Source organism: Ipomoea nil, unplaced genomic scaffold (genome assembly GCF_001879475.1).
Source record: "Ipomoea nil cultivar Tokyo-kokei standard unplaced genomic scaffold, Asagao_1.1 scaffold3050, whole genome shotgun sequence".
NCBI classification, from domain to species: domain Eukaryota; kingdom Viridiplantae; phylum Streptophyta; class Magnoliopsida; order Solanales; family Convolvulaceae; genus Ipomoea; species Ipomoea nil.
In genome coordinates, this window is record NW_017619478.1 from 1,125,496 (window position 1) to 1,149,602 (window position 24,107).

At 45.8% G+C, this 24,107-nt stretch overlaps 1 protein-coding gene across 1 annotated transcript; it reads left to right on the forward strand.

Annotated features, from left to right (window-relative positions):
- Window positions 1-19,789: 19,789 nt before the first annotated feature.
- On the forward strand, window positions 19,790-21,181 carry LOC109163919. The gene has a single exon (XM_019312643.1). It carries the CDS (start codon window positions 19,790-19,792, stop codon window positions 21,179-21,181), a length of 1,392 nt encoding a protein of 463 aa, XP_019168188.1.
- Window positions 21,182-24,107: the final 2,926 nt, after the last annotated feature.

The following is a 24,107-nucleotide window of genomic DNA, read 5'->3' on the forward strand; positions in this document are numbered from 1 at the left end:
AAGACCAAGTGCATAACACTAGAGTTGTATTGTGACGCGAAAAATAACAAAAATCCTAAAATAAAACTATCGATTTATTCCACTTACGCAAAAGGGCAGTTACAACTATCAAGATGGCCAAGCTATTTACATGTCTTATACAGCTGTTTAGGGCGTGAAGCCTCGTCACATGTTGGCAACCAATACATTGTCCTACTTGGAGAAACGTCCGTAACAAAATCTTGTCGTGATTCGGACTGCGCTACACGCACAAACAACAAAATGAATAAGAAACTAGATTCAACCAAACTCCATCAAACTTCATCAAGAAAACACCATGCACCGTCATTAGCTGTTGCACAGAAAAACCCAAAGTCATGCACAATCGAGCAACACAAAAACCTAAAGCCATGCACAACATAGTCGTTCATACAACGAAATGCTAACAGTCACAAGCCACGAAGGATTGCAATACTTAGTCCCACCGGGAGACACGTCCATAACATAAGCCTGTAGAGTTTCTGACCGAATTTCACAAGCATCAACCACATAAACTAGGTACAAAACAAGATTCAAAACATGTATTAAAAAAAAAAGAAAAAAAAAATTGTGTGCATAATGAAAATGCCCATACATGCACACTGCGTAAACACACCTTACACCCGCAAATTCAAAAAAATACGATAATAACCAAAATAAACACACAAGTCACCCACCACGAAACAAAATCTACAAATCTAATAAGAGACAATAATGTTAGGCCCTTAACTAGAACAAAAAAAATGTCAGTAGTAGTTGTTTCTTAAAATGAATGGTCCAATTATTTTGATTTTAGTATTTTTTTAATGATTTTCCTTATTTACCCTCTATTATATTATTTTCTTCCCTTAAATAACCCTAAATTCCATTAGTATAAACTTTATTATTCTTAACATACTCATTAATTTATACAAGAAAGGTCTTAAGTTCGAACCTCATCCCAATTAGAGTTGACATAATTGTTAAACATATATTGTGAATGATGTGTATAATTAGTCCATGTATTGAGGTATACGTAGTAATGTATGATGAACCAAGTAGAAATGTATGAACAAATCCTGAAAATTGGCATGTGAGCCTATTTTATTAATTGTTAGAGGGAGAGTAGAGAGGAGAAGACTCCTTAGAGAGAGAGGATATGAGAAGAGGGGGAAAAACCCCTAAAATGAAGGGTTAAGTGCCCTTATATAGGTGCAACTAAGTCGGGTTTGACCTTGAACCATGGACCTTGACCCGACCCAAATAAGAGCAAAGAGCGAACGGAGAGCTTGAACCCGGGGTATACTCCCCATCATGAAGCCCCTCCAGTCCGTGCCCTGACGATGAGTTAGCGAGGAAGGGTTCGGGTTGGAAAACTGATTATACGCTCCGTGACTTACGCATGTTACCTCATTTAAAACCTTAAGCTAATAAAAAACCCAGTGGGAAAAATTTTAGCTAAGGAAAAAAGAGCACAATGCTAAACGTAGTCTGGTGGACTAAAAAGGGGGGTTGCCCAACCTAGGGGTCGGTTTTGCAACACGATTCAAAAGGACGAACTTTTACCGGACGAGCGACCGGGAAGCTAGCTAAGATTGGGAGATTGAGTTAGCTGCGATCTAGACATCTACTTTACCGGTCTACCGACCGGGTTTCTAGGTACGACCGAGAGGTCGAATTAATTGTGATTTATGGATCGAACTTTCTACGATCTAACACTAGAAGACCCGATGGTCTAACGATAGCGAGATGAGTTTGGTTTACGAATTGAAAGTCCCAGGCGGATGGATACTTGGAGACCTGATGGTCTAACGATAGCGATATGTGCTCGGTTTACGAATCGAAAGTCCCAGGCGGAGGGACACTTGGATACCCGATGGTCTAACAATAGCGTGACCGGGAAGGTCGTTTTGCTTGGGATGCGCTAGGCGCTAGGAAACCCAAAGGTCTAACGAAAATGGGACCGGGAAGGTTGATCTACCCTTTTGATCGGGAAGCGCAAGGCGCTAATGAGACCGGGAATGCCGATCTGCTCGGAAAGTACTTCAGTGCTCAAGTTCCATAGGCTGAGGGAGCCTGCTCTACAACTCTATCAATGTAGCCCCCCACTCCCTTAGTTGCGAGAATCACCAACATAAGGGAGTAGGTATGATAGCCTCCATAGGACTTAGAGTGCTGGTGGTGGCAATGCCGACCGGGCCGGGCTTAGAGCGTCGGTGGTGGCAATGCCGACCGGAACGACTTAGAGCGCCGGTGGTGGCAATGCCGACCTAACCGGAATTAGAGCGCCGGTGGTGGCAATGCCGACCTAACCGGAATTAGAGCGTCGGTGGTGGCAACGCCGACCTAACCAGAACTACCACACGACCAACTTACACACTTAGTCGCGGTACAATTTTGATGGGTAGTATATTTGCAAACAAATAATTCTCGGAGTACGAGTTATCGATCCACAAGGAAGTGGTTGTATCAAACACTAGTTACTAACTTATTCATTAGAGCTAATCCTAACAATTACTTAGATGATTGATTGGCATAAAATAAATAAAATAAAACAGAGGTTCAGGATTTTGAATACAATTAGAGAGAAGTTGAGATTCATGGGATTCAAGTATTTAATCACCTAGTGCCAATTATCGTTTGCAATATTTAGTTTGGAATTAAGATTTGTGTGGGAATGCAAAGTGGAATCGAATTACTCCCGTAATCTCTATTCCTAGTGAATTTCCACTCCCATGGCTTAAACACCCAATAAGATCAAAGATCAGCATTCAATTATTCCTAATTACTACCATCTCCCGATTGGCAACAATCTAGAATAAACTTCCCCTAATAAGTTCCCCTTTCCCAAGGACCAACCATTAGGTGCAATCGCGTGTGCCCTAATTTATGCCCCAACTCCCATTGGTGACACAAACATGGCTATGAAGCTAGTAACTATGGCCATTAATTACAAGCATCAAACAATATTATCACGATTGCAACACAAGTATTAAACCCAAATAATAATATATTAAAGAAACTGAGAGCTCAGGCACATAGGTTCATAAACACTTTTACCCAAGAATCTCTAAAGAATTTAGCCAAGCATGACAAAATTATACATAGCAAATATAAATAAAGAATTACAAATCATCAAAAGAGTACAAGAATTAACCAGACGATTTTCCCAAATCTCCCTAGTCTTCTTCTTGCTTTCCAAGACAACTTGTGGCTCTTGATTTCTCTCCCTCTTGTCTCCAAGAATCTCTGAATTCTCTCGGTCTCCGTCCTCCTTTATTAGGGTTGAGGAAGGAGGGATTTTATAGTGGGTACAAAGTTGAGATGAAATAGGAATCTTGTACCAAATTGGACTCAAATTCTAATTCCTATATTTAAATAAAGAAATTGTCGTCTTTAATGATATTTAGAATTTGGAAGATTCCTTGAATTGCTAACTTTTAATATGGAGATATGAGCCTTGAAATCCGCGCAATTGATATTAGGAAAAGAGATCTCGCGCTTGTACTGAATTTTGCCCAGCTGCGCCACTTTAAGCGTCTGTTTTTTTATCCGCGCCACTTTAGGCGTCTGTTTTTATCCCAGAAACAGACGCATATTCGACGCGTCGAGACTTCCTGTGCGCGAATTAATTAGCTACTGGAAAATTTCGACGTGTCGAGCCCTTGGCTCGACGCGTCGAGTCCACTGGGCCCCGAACTCATCCAAAATTGCTCCAAACTCATCCTTGAACTCCCCTTGGTCATATCTTTGACCTAAAATGGTTCAAAAACACTAACAAACACCGTAAAATATTCAAAACAAGTGCGAACCATAATTAAATGATAATAGCAAGGAAAACATGTATTAAATAAGCAAAATTAAAGAGCTTAATTACTGTGATGATTCAAAATAACCATAAAAACAAGCACAGATGTGATAACATCAAATTTACAGAGCAACTTAAACTAGTAAGTTACAAATTCTAAAAAATTGTACTTCGCTTGGTCAAAGCGACCTACTGACCGTGCCAGGACGGACCCGGGCTTATGCCTATGCTCGTAGGGCTTCTTGGCCTACCGACCATGCCGGGGTTGACCAGAGCTTATTCCAACCCTCATAGGGCTTCTTGGTTTACCGACCAAGCCGGGACGGACCCGGGCTTATGCCTACCCTCGTAGGGCTTCTTGGCCTATCGACCGTGCCGGGACGGACCCGGGCTTATGCCTACCCTCGTAGGGCTTTTTGGTCTACCAACCGTGCCGGGACGGATCCGGGCTTATGCCTACCCTCGTAGGGCTTCTTGGCCTAACAACCATGCCGGGAGGGACCCGGGCTTATGCCTATCCTCATAGGGCTTCTTGGCCTACCGACCTTACCGGGACGGACCCAGGCTTATGCCTACCCTCGTAGGGCTTCTTGGCCTACCGACCATGCCGGAACGGACCCAGGCTTATGCCTATCCTCTTAGGACTTCTTGGCCTACCGACGTTGCCGAGACGTATCCGGGCTTAATAATGCCGGTGGCGGACGGACCGACCTAACCGGACTTGGGGTACTGGTGGTGGAAATACTATACCAACTTAACTGGGCTTAATATATTTAATCTAGCTATTACAATTTTCTAAACATAGGACTATAACCTATACAAACAACAATGTAACACTATATTAAAATGTTACAATTATTGTAAGCTAAATTTAGTAATACACTCTTGTGATGCTGGAGCCTCTCTCACACCTTATCGCCCTCCCTCAACCATGAGTGGTAAGATTAAGCTAGGGAAGTCATAAAGTGGTGAAACCACTAGTTTGCATGCAAACCACTACACGTTGATATTAGTGTCCTGGTTTGATCAAAGAAGCCCACGTGTTTGGATGGCAGTGATGAGATCGTGAACAGAGCTATGGTTCACATCTCTTTGTAAAAGAAATTTGCATGCAATACTATTGGCAACTTCAGAGGCCATTTTGTGTGGTGTTGAGATTGATGAACCGCCCTTGCAGCCGAACCCACGATGCCCTCCACCATCACCATCCCGCATCTCCCTTCCCACCATCTTCCCGCATGGCTTCACCGGTCCAAGGCAGACGGAGGAGCACTTCCATTTTCCAGCCACCGAGTCTCAGCCCGCTATGGTTTTGCTGCGATTCTAGATAGGGAGGGAAGAGCGAGACTTCCGTATGAAACCGAAAACGGGGAAGGGAAACAAGCGTTGCAGACTTTGTGACCAATCTTCGCCATTTCAGATCTCTAAACTTGAGCGAGGAGGTAGTGGTGGATGGATCTTCTCTGGCAACATCGAGCTCAATCTCTGCATCTTTGAGGGACGAGGAGAGCGCCGCCGCCGCCGCCGGTGATGACAGCGGCAAGCTTAATCTCATTCTACGGAAACTCTATTTTTGGTCGTCTGTAATTTGTAGACTCTATCTCTGCATGGCTGACGAAGAAGTTGATGAAGATTTATGGTGCTTCCAGCAATTTTGATGGGTGCCTGAATGTGTATGAGGAAATGAAGGCACTTGGTACCAAGCCTCGCTTGTGTATAATAACTTGTTGGGTGCCACAGGAAGAGCTAGGAGCCTAGGAGGCCATGGCAGGCTAAGAACACCATTTTAATTTGCTGAACAGAACATAGGCAGCATCTGTATAATGTGTGAGCGGTGGTGTGGTTGACCACCTGCATACTAGTTTGGGTTGGGTGACTGAAATCTTCTTTTGTCGAGTAGTAACCATTTCACAACACATTTGCGCTCATCTTCTTCTTCACGTTTTTCCTTCTCTTCTTCTTCAAGAAGTTTCATCTGTTTCTCTAAAGTGATAATACAGACATGTAGTGTGGCGGTGGCCGTCGGTGACGCACAGAGGTGGTGGACGGCATGCATGGGATGGCGTGACGACAGATTTCAAGTGGAAAACCACTGTGGAGGTAGCAAAGTTTACGGACACTCTGATTGACAATGAGAGCAACTTCAAATATTGTCGATTGGAAACTTGGCTACTCCAGTACGCTTCTGTAACACCCGTGTTACGATCCCTAAAATCAATTAAATCATTTAATCAGGAAACCCAATCCCCAAAAGAAAGAATTAAAACACAGAAATTAATTAGGAAAGGCCCACCATAGTCCACGGGCCCTTATCCCTAAACCCAATCCTTAGTTCCAAAAGAAATAGAATTAGCAAGCCTATAATATTAGTTCCTAACCAGGACTCCTAAATATATAAACAGGGGACTTAAGAGGCACCTAGAAACCTCCACCACAATAAACGTTCCACCTCCCCAAAGAGCTCCAAGAATCCCCTTAGAAGAAATCAAGAAAGTAAGAAAGCTTAAAGAAAGACCCTTCATAGCCAATGAATTAATTAAGGCTAAGAGGTAACCCATGTCTCAACAAAACCTACTTTCATAGCTATGATTCCCCTCTTAGGATTTCCCCATATTATTGTGTGTTGATGATTTGTGATATTATTATTGATGATTGATGGGATGATTCCATGGGTGATCTTGATGATGAAAGGTTCTTGATAATTATGGTGTTCTTGATGATTATATGACGTTCTTGATGATTGTAGGATGTTCTTGATGTTTATGTGATATTCTTACCGAATCTTGATATTAGAAGATGAATTGTGTCCTTGTTGATTTAAAAATGATTAGAACCCTAGGTTGTATCGTATGGAATTATTCGTGGTATATTGGGTGGGAATTCGCATGATTGGGTGTTTATTATGTTTAGAAAAGCATGATAGGTTATATGCCGTTGGTTTCTTGATTTGGATCCGTTAATTGTCTACGTGTGTCATCAATTGCGTTTGAAAGTGTCTAAGCATGGTTTCGGGTTCCACAAAGGTTCCCGGGGCGTTTTTGAGGATAAAGAGTCAGTGGGGGGTAGGTGGGGGTAGGGGACCCGCCACCTACCCGCGGCCTTCTTGGGCAACGCCGGCAGCGGGCAGCTGCCCGCCGGGCACCCGCTGCCCGGAATAGCTGCCGCCGCCTGGCAGCCAGCGGGTGAACCATCACCCACCGGCTACCCGCTGGTTTGCGCCCCAATTGGGGGTTTTGGCTTCCCCATTTGATGTTCCCCCGACCCCTGTGGTGTCCCAACGGACTCCGTCTATCGTGCCTATGTCTAGTTGATTTTCGGGTACCGTTCGTAGGTCGTATGAGTCTTATATATTGCATGCTAGTTGAATTGGTATCCCGTTGACCTAGGTGAAAGAAGTATGAACCCCTTAGGACTATTCTTAGTATGTGAAGGATCACGCATAGGTTTTGTTATACGTTTTCTCCCCCTTCCCAATGTGTTAATGTGGGTTGCATGTGCTTGCTATATGTTATGTGTGCATGTTACCCCGACTTGGTTGAGATCAATCGGGCTATACGGGCAGTCGGGTGGGCTGAGAACCATGCCGGCTGTTAACCAGGCTGGTAGAGACCGGTCAGGTATATAAATATTATATAGGACTAAGATCCACTATACGGGCAGTTGAATGGGTTGAGAACCATCCCAACTGTTAACCAGGCTGGTAGAGACCGGTCAGGTATATAAATATTATATAGAGCTGCGGCTCATTGGTCGGTTGCGATCGACCCCTCCGTGCTATGAGACGGGGCAGGGTGCTGCGGGGCCGTGTCAGAGCTATATGCGCTAACCCTCATGTATGGGCATGCGATTGGTCCTGTGGCGCCAACAAAGTGTGCTATGTGATGAAGTATGGATGAGTTGTTGTTATGAGTATCTTGGGGATGAGACTATGGGATTTGTACCGGGGATCGTATATGTTGGGTTATGATTATTAATTGTGCTCATCTTATCTATCTTGCCCGTTGTAAACTGTATATGCTTGGTATAACTGCTATCTGTGCTTAGCCCTATCTGTTGAGTCTATCCCTGTTTCAAAAGCTAGAGTTCGTAGGAGATACCTTCATGTTCAAAATGACTTTTCTTATATCTATATATATATCTATATGTATTGTATTTCAACGCGTTGGAGTGGGTTACCAGCATCTCTCGCTGAACAGATATATTTGGCTTTCAAGCACTGACGAGTAGATCACTGCAGCGCGCTAGAAGCTTGGGCGTAGCTTAGATAGTTTTTTCCCTTTCGGCCTGCGTGCCGTGATTTAGTATTGATACTGATTGAGGATATTAGTTAGTTAACCTGTGCACCTGAGTTCTCTAGCTCAGGTGTGGCATAGCACCCCGTACTCTGGTATTATGTTTTGGTATTTAATGAGATTTCCCCTTTATTTTACAAGTTTTAAATATCTTGAAAACTGGGGTGTTACAGTTGGTATCAGAGCCTAAGTTGACCCTAGGACAAGATCCTTAAGACCGGACTTTAGGACAATAGGCTCGAACTCTAAGTATTTAGGAACATAGGATTCAGGAACCTTAGGACACGCGCTGAGATTGTGAAACCTACACGTAATCTCCCTTACCTGGAGAAAAACTTTCCCCCGTTATCACAAAAAGGGACATCAAGCCCCAATTTAACGTTCTTATGAACATTGACCCAGGAAGACGACAACATGGCACCCAACAGAAGACAATCAAGGACTCCAGAACCTGCCACGCACGACCCCCTAACCCAAACGCTACAACAACTAACACAAGTCACCCAACCACTAAGCGACGTGGCTCTCCGCAACGACAGGCCCCCACCATCTCCGTCAAACGCAAACGCAGACTTCGCAGGAGAAGAGGATCCCGTAATCCTGGAGGAATGGATCCGAACCCTTGACAAAATTCTCGGGTTAGTGGAATGCCCAGAAGAACGCCGCGTGGAGATAGCCTCGTTCTACTTCGGACACGAGGCCGATCTCTGGTGGATCCACGAGGGTCCCACTTACCAACAAGAACCGGGGTTCAACTGGGAACAACTCAAAACGCGACTACGAGAGCGATTCTATCCAACGCACGTGAGAGCATCCATGTACGAGGAGTTTCTCCATCTGAAACAAGGGGCAGCTACCGTTATGGAATACCACAAACGATTCCTTGAACTAGCACGCATTGCACCAGAACTAGTCCCCACCGAGGTGACCAAAATAGAAAGATTCGTATCGGGCCTCAACTTTGAAGCCCGAAAGGCACTAGTGGTAAGCAGACCTCGGACTCTCAACGAGGCTTACTCCAGTGCCGCTAATCTCTACCGAATCCAACTACTACAACGCGGGGTCCAAGAGCAAATACGAAAGAGGAACCCCGGAGGAGGGGCACCACCAGTAAAGAGAGCAAGAAACGACACCAATACAAGACCGAGTAACCTGATCAACCAAAGGCCAACCCTGGGGAACAACGACGCTAACACCAGGAGCTTTCCTTGTCCAAAACGCAACAAGAACCATAGAGGCAAAGATTGCATGGGCAATCCCTTGCGATGCTTCAACTGCGGAGAAGAAGGACACAAGGCCTTCCATTGCGCCCAACCCCAGAAACCACGCGCTACCACCATGGGACAACATGGGGGCACCACTCATCAAGGAAACTACGGCGCTCCTGGAAAAATATTCGTCATGAACCGCACTCAAGCCGACCTAGGGAACGAGAACAACCTCGAGGAGGGGAACCTAACCCCAGAAGACGAGGACCACGCAAACCCCGCAGGAGAAAATCAAGAAGACAAATTCTGTCTAGGATAAACCGGCAATTCCTTGTAATCACCTTCGTAGTAAACTACTTATTTAACGATTACTTCGAAATTTTATAAATACAATATTCAATTAAAATTCAATCCTGCTTATAAGGACGAAACCACAAACTATATAACAAGCCAAGCCTCCCATCACTAAAAGACAAAAGAGGGAAAAAGACAGGGACCACACCATCAACAAAAACCTAGTGATACCAATAAGAATTGACCCTTTAACCCCTCATATACAAGACCAAGGTCTTAACCACTAGATTAGGAGTGTTTCTTGAAACCATAAGGGAACACTTTCTTCTTAAAACCCTACAAGTCCCTAAACCCACAAAAATCCCCAAATCAAAAAACCCTTCTTCTTCTTCCACACCCTCTCTCTCTCCCTCTTCTCTTCCTTTCTCTCCCTCTTGTCCGACCGCCCCCACGACCGGAACCCACGAATCACCACCGCCAACCACCAGACCACGCGCAGCCGAACGCCGCCACCGGCCGAACACCATCCGTCCGCCCACGCCACCGCACCGCCGCCTAAGCCGACCGCCCCACCATCACCCACGCTACTCCCAGCTGCAACCCGCTGCCACCACTGCCCAACGTCGCCACCCCGCCATCGCTCCCTCGTCGCACCTACGCCGGAACCCGCCTAGCCGCCGTCTCCCTCGCAAACACCGCGCCACCGGGAACCTCGCCGGAAAACGTGCCGGGACTTCGCCGCCGACTCACCGGAAAACCACCGGAAAGTTCGCCGGATAATTTTCCACCAAGAGAAGCTCCACAATGCCGAAAAAGCCCCTCGGAACCCGCACCCCGGAGTGGAGCAACGCCGATTACACCGTGATCGGAGGTAAAGCCCTTGAACCCGATCAATTTTCTCCGGAATTGGTTGATATGCTTAGACACCAAGGGCTTTTAGATACATATCTCACCATCAAGGGGGATACGTACCCCGAATTGGTGAAAGAATTCTATCAACATCTTGTAGCCACCAAACGGGGCGATAAGCTAGAAATCACCACCAAGGTCCGCAGCAAGGAAATTATACTCTCCGAAGGCCGTTTGGCCAAGCTTTTGAAATTGACCACCACGAGTGTGTCAAGCTGTGACCGAAAGGGGTGGATCGATACCCAAAACACGGGATACAAAGACTACCTCGGGTACCTCCTCGGGAAAGAGGAAGGATTCACCTCGGCCACATGACCGAATAGAAAGTGGCTATCGGCGGAACAAAAGATATTGGTTATGATTGTAACCGATAGCCTCTTGCCCACGAACAATAAAAGCAAGGACGTGGGGAGTTTAGAGTGCACCTTTGCCTACTTCTTGAAACACAAAATCAAGTTCAACCTGCCGGCCCTCATGCTAAAACACATGGAGTTTTGCAAATCAAGCAACCGACTTAGCCTACCCTACGGGATGATCCTAAGTTGGATCATGGAGAAAAAGGGGGTGGACCTAAGCCACACCGAGGTCAAGACCGCAAATGGCATGGTCTTTATTGCCCAGAACCTACGCCACAACGATATTTACTACACCGAGGGAGGACATTACCTCACCCTCGAAGAAATTTGCCAAAAACCCGAGGAGGAACGAAGAGAATTGGTCGACCAATTAGACATCTCCAACAAGAAGCTCAAACGGGCAATGCAAGATTGTGGAATTCTGGAGGGAAGTGAGGACCAGGAGGAGGATGACGAACCCCACCTGTCAGTGCAACCTCGATCGGGAGGGAACCCAAGGGAGCAAAACGAGGACTCAGTCAATGAACGCATACTCGCACAGCTCAACCGGCAAAACCAAATCATGGAGGAAGGATTCTCATCCTTGATCCGTACAACACGCGCGCTAGACCAGAGGGTGGCAGCAATCGAGGCCACTTTGGGCACTCGCGGGGCGTCCAGCTCAGGAGCAGTAAACCAAGGTAGACCTAAAACCCTTCTATCACAACGCCACCAGAAATCCAATCTACCCCAGCTAAGGCAAAATGTGGGGGCCACATTCCTAACTGGGAGGCCAAGATACGGGATGCCTAGGGGTGAAAGAATGGATTAACACACCGGGCTTCGGGGACGAAGCCCCTCGTAAGGGGGGGAGAGTGTAACACTCCGTGTTACGATCCCTAAAATCAATTAAATCATTTAATCAATTACCCAAAAGAAAGAATTAAAACACAGGAATTAATTAGGAAAGGCCCACCATAGTCCACGAGCCCTTATCCCTAAACCCAATCCTTAGTTCCAAAAGAAATAGAATTAGCAAGCCTATAATATTAGTTCCTAACCAGGACTCCTAAATATATAAATAGGGGACTTAAGAGGCACCTAGAAACCCCCACCACAATAAACGTTCCACCACCCCAAAGAGCTCCAAGAATCCCCTTAGAAGAAATCAAGAAAGCAAGAAAGCTTAAAGAAAGACCCTTCATAGCCAAGGAATTAATTAAGGCTAAGAGGTAACCCATGTCTCAACAAAACCTACTTTCATAGCTATGATTCCCCTCTTAGGATTTCCCCATATTATTGTGTGTTGATGATTTGTGATATTATTATTGATGATTGATGGGATGATTCCATGGGTGATCTTGATGATGAAAGGTTCTTGATAATTATGGTGTTCTTGATGATTATATGACGTTCTTGATGATTGTAGGATGTTCTTGATGTTTATGTGATATTCTTACCGAATCTTGATATTAGAAGATGAATTGTGTCCTTGTTGATTTAAAAATGATTAGAACCCTAGGTTGTATCGTATGGAATTATTCGTGGTATATTGGGTGGGAATTCGCATGATTGGGTGTTTATTATGTTTAGAAAAGCATGATAGGTTATATGCCGTTGGTTTCTTGATTTGGATCCGTTAATTGTCTACGTGTGTCATCAATTGCGTTTGAAAGTGTCTAAGCATGGTTTCGGGTTCCACAAAGGTTCCCGGGGCGTTTTTGAGGATAAAGAGTCAGTGGGGGGTAGGTGGGGGTAGGGGACCCGTCACCTACCCGCGGCCTTCTTGGGCAACGCCGGCAGCGGGCAGCCGGCGGGCGGGCAGCTGCCCGCCAGCACCCGCTGCCCGGAATAGCTGCCGCCAGCGGGCAGCCGGCGGGTGAACCATCACCCATCGGCTACCCGCTGGTTTTCACCCCAATTGGGGGTTTTGGCTTCCCCATTTGATGTTCCCCCGACCCCCGTGGTGTCCCAACGGACTCCGTCTATCATGCCTATGTCTAGTTGATTTTCGGGTACCGTTCGTAGGTCGTATGAGTCTTATATATTGCATGCTAGTTGAATTGGTATCCCGTTGACCTAGGTGAAAGAAGTATGAACCCCTTAGGACTATTCTTAGTATGTGAAGGATCACGCATGGATGTGATGAAGTATGGATGAGTTGTTGTTATGAGTATCTTGCGGATGAGACTATGGGATTTGTACCGGGGATCGTATATATTGGGTTATGATTATTAATTGTGCTCATCTTATCTATCTTGCCCGTTGTAAACTGTATATGCTTGGTATAACTGCTATCTGTGCTTAGCCCTATCTGTTGAGTCTATCCTTGTTTCAAAAGCTAGAGTTCGTAGGAGATACCTTCATGTTCAAAATGACTTTTCTTATATCTATATATATATATATATCTATACGTAATGTATTTCAACGCGTTGGAGTGGGTTACCAGCATCTCTCGCTGAACAGATATATTTGGCTTTCAGGCACAGACGAGTAGATAACTGGAGCGCGCTAGAAGCTTGGGCGTAGCTTAGATAGTTTTTTTCCTTTCGGCCTGCGTGACGTGATTTAGTATTGATACTGATTGAGGATATTAGTTAGTTAACCTGTGCACCTGAGTTCTCTAGCTCAGGTGTGGCATAGCACCACGTACTCTGGTATTATGTTTTGGGATTTAATGAGATTTCCCTTTTATTTTACAAGTTTTAAATATCTTGAAAATCAGGGGTGTTACAGCTTCAGATTGGACTGTGGGCGAAACTGCTCTGAATTCTTTGATGGGTGCGAATTCAATAAACACCTTGCCGGCGATCTAAGCTCCCCTCAGCAGAAGACTCTCGTTCCACCATGCATGGGTGGCGACGATGGCGGCATGGTGGAGCTCTTCTCCGGTGGTGGCCGCAGCGGTGTCGGTCTAGATTTGCATGTATGCAATGCATCTCTGTGTTTCATTATATTAATAGCGTTTCGTATTTCTGGGGAGTCTATGGAAGAATTGATGAGCTGTCCAGAGCCAGTAGCGTATTCCAGAGCCAAAGCAACAAACGGAAGCCGACCGTATTTGATTCACCGCGAAGAAGCTGGATTCTCCATGATGGATTTAATTACCCGGGGTAGACCCGAATCACTAAATCCAATAAATGATAAATAGGAAAAGACAATGAATGTGTGTGTCACGGGGACAACCGTTGTATTAATGATCTTTTGTAGGGAAATTACAAAGAGTGCAGTAGTGATATAAAATGTAGATGTTCTAAGAAAGACATGGAGATGTCTTTTTATACTAAGCAATCCTCCCAACCGACCCCAAGAGAATAGGGCGGGCCGTTGGATCTTGGTTGACCGAGTCACGCGGGGAGACCCCCGTGGTAGTCCTCACCCTGGGGTCCCCCATTGTAGCCTCGTGCCCCCTTAGAGGGTCGTGTATGTTGGGTTCCGGTGTCCTTGATTGTCTTCTGTTTGGTGCCATGTTGTCGTCCTTCTAGGTCAATGTTTATAGGGATGTTAGGTGAGAGTTTTGTATCCTTACTTTGGTGTGATAAGCGGAGGGAAAGTTCCCTTTAGATAAGTGAAGGGTAAAGTGAGGGAGAGTTAGGTGTAGGTTTCACAGTTTTACCGCGTGTCCTAAAGTTCCTGAGTCCTATGTTCCTAAATACCTAAAGTTCAAGCCTATTGTCTTAAAGTTTAGTCTTAAAAGTCTTATCCTAAGGTCAAACTTAGGCTCTGATACCAACTGTAACACCCCGGAATTTTGAAACTTTTGAAGCTTATATAATAAAGGTAAAATTCTCATTAAGTCTCAAAACATAATATAAATAGTACGGGGTGCTATGCCACACCTGAGCTAGAGAACTCAGGTGCACAGGCTAACTAACTAATATCCTCAACAATGTAAATGCATAAACATGGCACGCAGGTCGAAAGGGAAACTATCTACTTCTACGCTCCAAGATTCTAGCGCGCTCCAGTGTCTACTCCTCTGTGCCTGAAAGCCAAATATATCTGTTCAGCGAGAGGTGCTGGTAACGCACTCCAACGCGTTGAAATACAATACATATAGGCATATATATAGATATAAGAAAAACCATTTCGAAGCATGAAGATATATCCTAAGAGACTCTAGCTTTTAAAACGGGGAATAGACTCGGCAGATAGGGATAAACACAGTCAACAGTCACATAATTCACAAGCACAGGGAACGGACTCGACAGTTAGAGATAAGCACAGCCAATAGTCATAACCAAGCATATACGGTTTTCTAGCATGTATCCTATGGTCACACATTCATAACATTCGTAATCATCGAACCATCCATATCTCATCACATAGCACACTTTGTTGGCACCACAGGACAAATCGCATGCCCATACATGAGGGTCAGCGCATATAGCTCTGACATGGCCCCGCAGCACCCTGCGCCGTATCGCAACACGGAGGGGTCGATCGCAACCGACCGATGAACCGCAGCTCATCATAATGTTTGATCGCAACCAAACAGTGGACCGCAGTCCAAGAGTAGTCATCTGACCGCAGCCAGGAATATGAACCGCAGCTCATGTAAAACGTTTGATCGCAACCAAACGGTGGACCGCAGCCCGAGAGTGTAATTCTGACCGCAGCCAGCTTCTGAACCACAGCTCAGGAATAACCAATTCGATCGCAACCGAATTGGGGTATCTTGCACACATAACACATAGCAAACACATGCAAACATTGACACATTGGGAAGGGGGAGAAATCGTATAGCGAAACCTATGCATGATCATTCACATACTAAGAATAATCCTAAGGGGTTCATATTTCTTACGCCTAGGCCAACGGGATACCAATTCAACTAGCATGCGATATATAAGACTTATTCAACCTACGAATGGTACCCGAACATCAAACTAGACATAGGCACGATAGACGGAGTCCGTTGGGACACCTCACGGGGGTCGGGGGAACATCAAACGGGGAAGCCGAAATCCCAAGGTGGGGTAAAATCCAGCGGGTAGCCGGTGGGTGAGGGGTCACCCGCCGGCATCGTGGTTCCGTGCAGCGGGTGCCCGGCGGGCAGTCGCCTGCCCGCTGGCTACCCGCTGCCGGCGACTTTAAAGTTAGCCGCGGGTCCCGTACCCCCACCTACCCCCCACTGACTCTTTCATCACAAAAATGCCCCGGCAACCTTAGTGGAACCCGGAACCATTCTTAGACACTTTCAAACGCAATTGATAACAACACGTAGACAATTAATGGATCAGAAGCAGGAACATACGGCACATATCCTATCATGCTTTTCTAAACATAATTAATACCCGAACATGCGAATTCCCACCCAATACTTCCAGAATAACACCATACGAATTTCACGGTACAACCTAGGGCTCTAGACACATCCAATTTAACAAGAACCCGATTCCTCGTTAAACATCAAGAACAATCAAGAATGGCACATAATCATCAAGAAACTAGGTTCCATCAAGAATCACACAATCATCAAGAATCCCTTTTCATCAACAAGATTATCAAGATCGCCCATGGAATCATAACACCAATCGTCAAGAACAATATAACGAATCATCAATTACACAAGAATATGGGGAAATCCTAAGGGGGGAATCATAGCTATGAAAATAGGTTTTGTTGAGACATGGGTTACCTCTTAGCCTTAATTAATTTCCTTGGCTATGAAGGATCTTTCTTTAAGTCTTTCTTCTTTCTTGATTTCTCCTAGGGGAATTCTTGGAGCTCCTTGTGTGGTGAGAGATTATTGTGGTGGGGGTTCTAGGTGCCTCCTATGAACCCTATTTATATATCTAAGAGTCCTAATTAGGGCCCAAATACTATAGGCTTGTTAACTCTATTCCTTTTAGGAGTAGGGGTTGGGTTTAGAGATGAGGGCCCACGAACTATGGTGGGCCTTTTCCTAATTAATTATTGTAATTTAATTCTTTCTTTGGATAATTGGTTAAATGATTAATTGGTTTTAGGGGTCGTAACACGGGGTGCTACACTCCCCCCCCCCCCCCCCCCCCCCTTACAAGGGGCTTCGTCCCCGAAGCCCGTGCGTTGATCCATTCTTTCACCCTCGGACATCCCGTATTTTGGCCTCCTTGTTAGGAACGTGGCCCCATGTTTTGTCCTTGCTGGGGTAGACTGGACTTCTGGTGTCGTGGTGATAGGAAAGTTTGAGTCTACCTTGGTTTCCTACTCCAGAGCTGGATGCCCTGCGAGTGCCCAAGGTGGCCTCGATTGCTGCCACCCTCTGATCTAATGCGCGTGTCGTGTGGATTAAGGACGAGAACCCTTCTTCCATGATTTGGCTTTGCCGGGTGAGTTGTGCTAGGATATGCTCATTGACCGAGTCTTCGTTTTGTCCCCTTGGGTTTCTTCCCGGTCGTGTGTGTGTCGGTGGGCGAGGCTCGCTATCCTCTTCCTGATCCTCACTTCCCTCTAGTCCCCCACAATCTTGCATTACCCGTTTAAGCTTTTTGTTGGAGATGTCCAATCGGTCAACCAACTCTCTACGCTCCTCCTCGGGTTTGAGACAAATTTCCTCGAGGGTGACATACTGTCCTCCCTCGGTGTAGTAGATATCATTGCGTCGGAGGTTCTGGGCAATAAAAATCATGCCATTTACAGTCTTGACCTCAATGTGGCTTAGATCCACCCCCTTTTTCTCCATGATCCAACTTAGGATCATCCCGTAGGGCAGGCTAAGTCGGTTGCTTGTCTTGCAAAATTCCATGTGTTTTAGCATGAGGGCCGGTAGGTTGAACTTGATTTTGTGTTTCAAGAGGTAAGCAAAAGTGCACTCTAAGCTCCCCACGTCTTTGCTCTTATTATTTGTGGGCAAGAGGCTATCCGTTACAATCATAACCAATATCTTTTGCTCCGCGGTTAGCCACTTCCTATTTGGCCGTGTGGCCGAGGTGAAACCTTCCTCCTTTCCGAGTAGGTACCAGAGGTAATCCTTGTACCCCGTATTTTGGGTACCAATCCACCCTTTACGGTCATAGTGTAACACCCCAGATTTTCAAGACATTTAAAACTTATAAAATAAAGGTGAAATCTCATCAAATTCCCAAAACATAATACAAGAGTACGGGGTGCTATGCCACACCTGAGCTAGAGAACTCAGGTGCACAGGCTAACTAACTAATATCCTCAATAATGTAAATACATAAACATGGAACACAGGCCGAAAGGGAAACTATCTACTTCTACGCTCCAAGTTCTAGCACGCTCCAGTGACTTATTCTTCTGTGCCTGAAAGCCAAATATATCTGTTCAGCGAGAGATGCTGGTAACCCACTCCAACGCGTTAAAATACATTATATATATATATATATATATATATATATATATATATATATATATATATATATATATATATATATATATATATATACACATATATATATATATACATATATACATATATACATATATACATATATATATATATATATATATATATATATATATATATATATATATATATATATATATATATATATATATATATATATATATATATATATAGATATACGAAAAGTCATTTCAAAGCATGAGGATATATCCTAAGAGACTCTAGCTTTCAAATCAGGGAACCGACTCAACAAATAGGGTACACACAATCTACAGTCATAACCAAGTATATACGATTCTCGAAATAGGGAACAGTTATAGATAAACACAACCAATAATCACAATTAAACATGTATATTTTACTAGCAAGAATCCTACGGTCACGTTTCCATATCAGTCACATCATCAATCCTTCTTATCTCATCATATAGCACACTTTGTTGGAGCCACAGGACCAATTGCATGCCCATACATGAGGGTCAGCGCATATAGCTCTGACACGGCCCCGCAACACCCTACCCAATCTCACAATACGAGGGGTCGATCGCAACCGACCGATGAGCCGCAGCTCTATATGATATTTATATACCTGACCGGTCTTTACCAGCCTGGTTAATAGTTGGGATGGTTCTCAACCCATTCAACTGCCCGTATAGTGGACCTTTGTCCTATATAATATTTATATACCTGACCGGTCTCTACCAGCCTGGTTAACAGTTGGGATGGTTCTCAACCCATTCAACTGCCTGTATAGTGGACCTCAGTCCTATATAATATTTATATACCTGACCTGTCTCTACCAGCCTGGTTAACAGCCGATATGGTTCTCAGCCCACCCGACTGCCCATATAGCCCGATTGATCTCAACCAAATCGGGGTAACGTGCACACATAACATATAGCAAGCACATGCAACCCACATTGACACATTGGGAAGGGTGAGAAAACATATAACAAAACCTATGCGTGATCCTTCACATACTAAGATTATTCCTAAGGGGTTCATACTTCTTTCACCTAGGTCAACGGGATACCAATTCAACTAGCATGCAATATATAAGACTCATAAGACCTACGAACGGTACACGCAAATCAAACTAGACATAGGCACGATAGACGGAGTCCGTTGGGACACCACGGGGGTCGGGGGAACATCAAACGGGGAAGCCGGGGTCCCGAAGTGGGGTACAAACCAGCTGGTAGCCGGTGGGTGAGGGGTCACCCGCCGGCGTTCTACTATTCCGGGCAGCGGGTGCCCGGCGGGCAGCTGCCCGCCCGCCGGCGTTGCCCGACTAGGCCGCGGGTAGGTGGCGGGCCCCAACCCCCACCTACCCCCCACTGACTCTTTTTCACCCAAAATGCCCCGGGAACCTTTGTGGAACCCGAAACCATGCTTAGACACTTTCAAACGCAATTCATAACACACGTAGACAATTAACGGATCAAAATCAAGAAACATACGGCACATAACCTATCATGATTTTCTAAACATAATCAACACAGTGCTAAATTGTGGTGGAATTTCCGGACAGATCATACTTTATGGTCGGTTGCTAAGTTGGTTCAGAATAGTGATTCGCACACCTGGAAGAGGATGCTGGCGGTACGTGATGAGGTCGAGGGGGTTCTCACTTGGCGGTTGTTCCAAGGCCGGGTTAGTTTCTGGTGGGACAACTGGTCGGGTCTGGGCCCACTTGGCAGGCTTTATCCACACCGGGGGGTTTCCTACTCCCGGGAGTTACTTCTAGACTATGTGCGGGATGGCCAGCTTGATTTGACAGACCACGATGACTTGGCATTTGCTGGGATTGGGGCGGACCTGTCCCGCTTGGGGCAGGGCCCGCGTGATATCCCACTCTGGACCGTGGCGTCCGACGGTATGTTTTCTTATTCCTCTGCTAAGGCCTTTCTTAGGCCTGCTTTGCCCACTGGACCGGACCCGCTCTTACCTAAGTGTTGGCGCAAGCACCTTCCTTTTAAGGTGTCCTTCCTGGCTTGGAGGGTGTTCCGAGGGCGGCTTCCCACGGATGACATCTTGGCCCGTTTCGGTCATGCGATCGTCTCGAGGTGTCGGTGTTGTCCAGCCCCGGTCCCCGAGTCTATTGATCACATCTTTTATTCTGGGGAAACAGCAAGAGCTGCTTGGAGATATGTTTTTGCGCCCCTCGGCCTCTACTTGCGACACCGGAGTCTTAGGACTTTGATTGCAGGATGGGGTCGGGCGGGGGCGCGTAACCCTCTTTTGTCTTTTGTTGTTTGCAGGTTGCCGTATCTGGTGTTGTGGGAGCTGTGGAAGCACCGTAATGGGTGCATGTACGGCCGAGACACACCCAGCGTTGCACGGGTGATGCATGGGGTGGCAAAGGGGGTGGCGGAATGCCTGTTTAGGCGTTGGCCCATGCAGCATATCCTGCCCTCTAACTGGAGGACTATTGTGGCATACTTGGAAGCACATGTGCCGAGGCGTGTTATTAGGACGGTCAGGTGGTCTCCCCCGGTTGCCGGGGCGTTAAAGATCAATCTTTCTCGGTCTTCGGCGGCTGGGGGGGCTGCGGCCGTGGTGCGCAACCAGGAGGGTGGCTTCTGCTACGGGGTTGCGTGGTCTGGCCACGGGGAGCACGCCCGGGGAATGTTCCGGGTCCTTTTCTCTTGCCTGGAATGGTGCCTGGCCGGGGGAACTACTTTGATTGATATAGAGTCCACTTGGGCGGAGTTGGCTAGCTATGTTGATATCTCTGTTCGTCCGCCGTGGATTCTAGATGATGTTGTGACCAGACTCCGGTTTCTGTGTTCCTGTGGGGTGGTTACTGCTTCTGTGTGCCCGTCCAGGGCCAATATGCCTGCACAGGCGCTAGCTAACTGGGCGGTGGATAAGCCGGGGGAGGCCATCTTTCGGAGCCTCAATGATCTGCCACGTAGGGTCCGTGCTTTACTGATACATGATGATGTGCCCTATGTGTTTTTTGATATTGATGATCCCCCGTGATTGTACTTGTACTTTGTTTGATTAGTTGGAAATTTGGAAATAAGAAAAAACAGAAAAAAGAAAAAAGAAAATAAAAAAGGAAAAAAGAAAAGGAAAAGAGATGGAAAAAAGAAAAGAAAAGGCTGAGGGATAGAAAAGAGAAAAGAATAGAGTGAAAAGAATTGGAGTGAGAAAAAGGAGAGTTGGGAGGAAAAGAAAGAGTGGATGGGAGTTAAAAAACAGTGAGTGTGTGAGGTTCTCTGGGACTGGGAAGCCCTGCTTCGCAGTGCTGAGTCTCAACGTAAGGTGCTGGCGGTACAACAGGGCACCCTAGTCCGGGCTGAACGGTGTGCCGGGCAGGATTATCAAATCCGTTGACCTGGTCAGGCTTGCTGCTGGCCAATAGTAGCTGAGTTCCTTCTGGACTCCGGGGGGACGGGCTATTATTTGGGGGGTTGCTTTTGTTCGCGTCAGCCTGGTATAAACTTAAACACTCACCCGAGATAGATGTGATAGTTGGGTCATGGGAACACGATGCTAGCTTGTTCTATCTTGTTTCTATTTTTGCAGGTGCTGCTTCTTTGACCTCGGAGGCATGAACTGGTCTTGGGCTCTTTTTGGTTTTGCCTTTGCAGGCATCTTTGGAAAAGACCAGGTCTCAACGCCGATGCAAGCGGTAAAAATTGCATCGTAGCCCGGGCTGAACGGTGGCCGGGTAGGTGTTTTTCAAATCCGTTGGCGGTAGTCCAGGCTTGCTGCTGGCCCATAGTAGCTAATCCCGTTAGGGTTGGTTCTGGTTCGTGCTGGTGCTGATCGGGAGTTCTGCTATTGGCTGCCTTGTGCCGTGTTGATGATTTATTGGCTCGGGATCTACCTGTATTTCTGTCTCATGGCTGCGTGCCATTACTTGACTTAAGCCTGCGTGCCATTGTTAGCTGTACATCTCTTCTTTGTCGTGCGTGATTGGTTCTACAGGGCAGTCGATAGCGTTCCGGGAGGTGTTGCAGTTGTGGTGCATCCCGGCTAGGCAGCATTATGGTGTGTAGTCGCTGTAGTGCAACTGGCTGGGGGGCCACGTTTGTGACAAGCGAGGCATCTATCCTCGCTACTTGTGCTTCAGATTACATGGTGGGCGGAGATGCAGTTTGGTGCAGCATCTCAGTCTACTTACTGCTTTTGACATACTTCTGCCTACGATTAGTTAGTGATAGCTAGCATAGGGCTTGGGGCATGCATGTTAGAGCCCCGGGGGCCACTTTATGTTATCTTGTCTTATCTTACTTTTCCTTACTTAGCTTATTAGTAGGATTTAGGCCATGTGGGGCCTAAGTCCATCCGGACCTTGTACTGGCCTTGGCCTTCCTTTTTATTAATAAACTTCTTTTTAAAAAAAAAAAACATAATCAACACCTAATCATGCGAATTCCACGATATAACCTAGGGTTCTATTTTTAAATCAACAAGAACACAATTCATCTTCCAAAATCAAGATTCGGTAGGAATATCATATAACTATCAAGAACCTCATATAATCATTAAGAACATCAAGAACACCATATAATTATCAAGAACGTCATATAATCATCAAGAACACCATAATTATCAAGAACGTCATATGATTATCAAGAACACCGTAATTATCAAGAACCTCTCCTCTTCAAGATCACCCATGGAATCATCCCACCAATCATCAATAATAATATCACAAATAATCAATACGCAATAATATGGGGAAATCCTAAGAGGGGAATGTAGCTATGAAAATAGGTTTTGTTGAGACATGGGTTACCTCTTAGCCTTAATTAATTCCTTGGCTATGAAGGGTCTTTCTTTAAGCTTTCTTGCTTTCTTGATTTCTTCTAAGGGGATTCTTGAAGCTTTTTGGGTGGTGAGAGATTATTGTGGTGGGGGTTCTAGGGCCTCTTAAGTCCCCTATTTATATATTTATGTAACACCCCAGATTTTCAAGACATTTAAAACTTATAAAATAAAGGTGAAATCTCATTAAATCCCAAACATAATACAAGAGTACGGGGTGCTATGCCACACCTGAGCTAGAGAACTCGGGTGCACAGGCTAACTAACTAATATCCTCAATAATGTAAATGCATACACATGGCACGCGGGCCGAAAGGGAAACTATCTACTTCTACGCTCCAAATTCTAGCGCGCTCCAGTGACTTATTCTTCTGTGCCTGAAAGCCATATATATGTGTTCAGCGAGAGATGCTGGTAACCCACTCCAACACGTTGAAATACAATACATATATATATATATGGGTGCTGCCCATTCAATTGGTGCGCACAATTGGCAGCCCGTAGCGGATCAAGCCCGACACACCGCTGAGCTAAACTCAGTCGGTGGGCAAAGATCCTCGGAGACTACGGTCCTACATACCGATGTCCCACCACTCGGTGGGTCGCAGCCAGTCGTAGCCCTACACACCGCCTGATTACTCAGGTCGGTGGACTACAACCTTCCTCGGCTTATTGGCCCCATACCGCCTGGCGCATCCCGGTCGGTGGGTCATATCACCGAGGCCCATGTGGACCGCAGCCCAAGAAGTGAATCACTGACCGCAGCCAGGAGAATGAACCGCAGCTCATAAGTAATCAACAGTGGACAGCAGCCCTATATAATATTTATATACCTGACCGATCGCAACCGGCCTGGTTAACAGTTGGGATGGTTCTCAACCCATCTAACTGCCCGTATAGCCAATTTGATTGCAACCAAATTGGGGTATCATGCACACATAACACATAGCAAGCACATGCAACCCACATTAACACATTGGGAAGGGGGAGAAAGCGTATAACAAAACCTATGCGTGATCCTTCACATACTAAGAATAATCCTAAGGGGTTCATACTTCTTTCACCTAGGTCAACGGGATGCCAATTCAACTAGCATGCAATATATAAGACTCATACAACCTACGAATGG

Excerpts from the sequence above, each read along its gene's own strand:
- LOC109163919 (XM_019312643.1), top strand. The coding sequence starts at position 19,790 with ATGCTGGCGGTACGTGATGAGGTCGAGGGGGTTCTCACTTGGCGGTTG.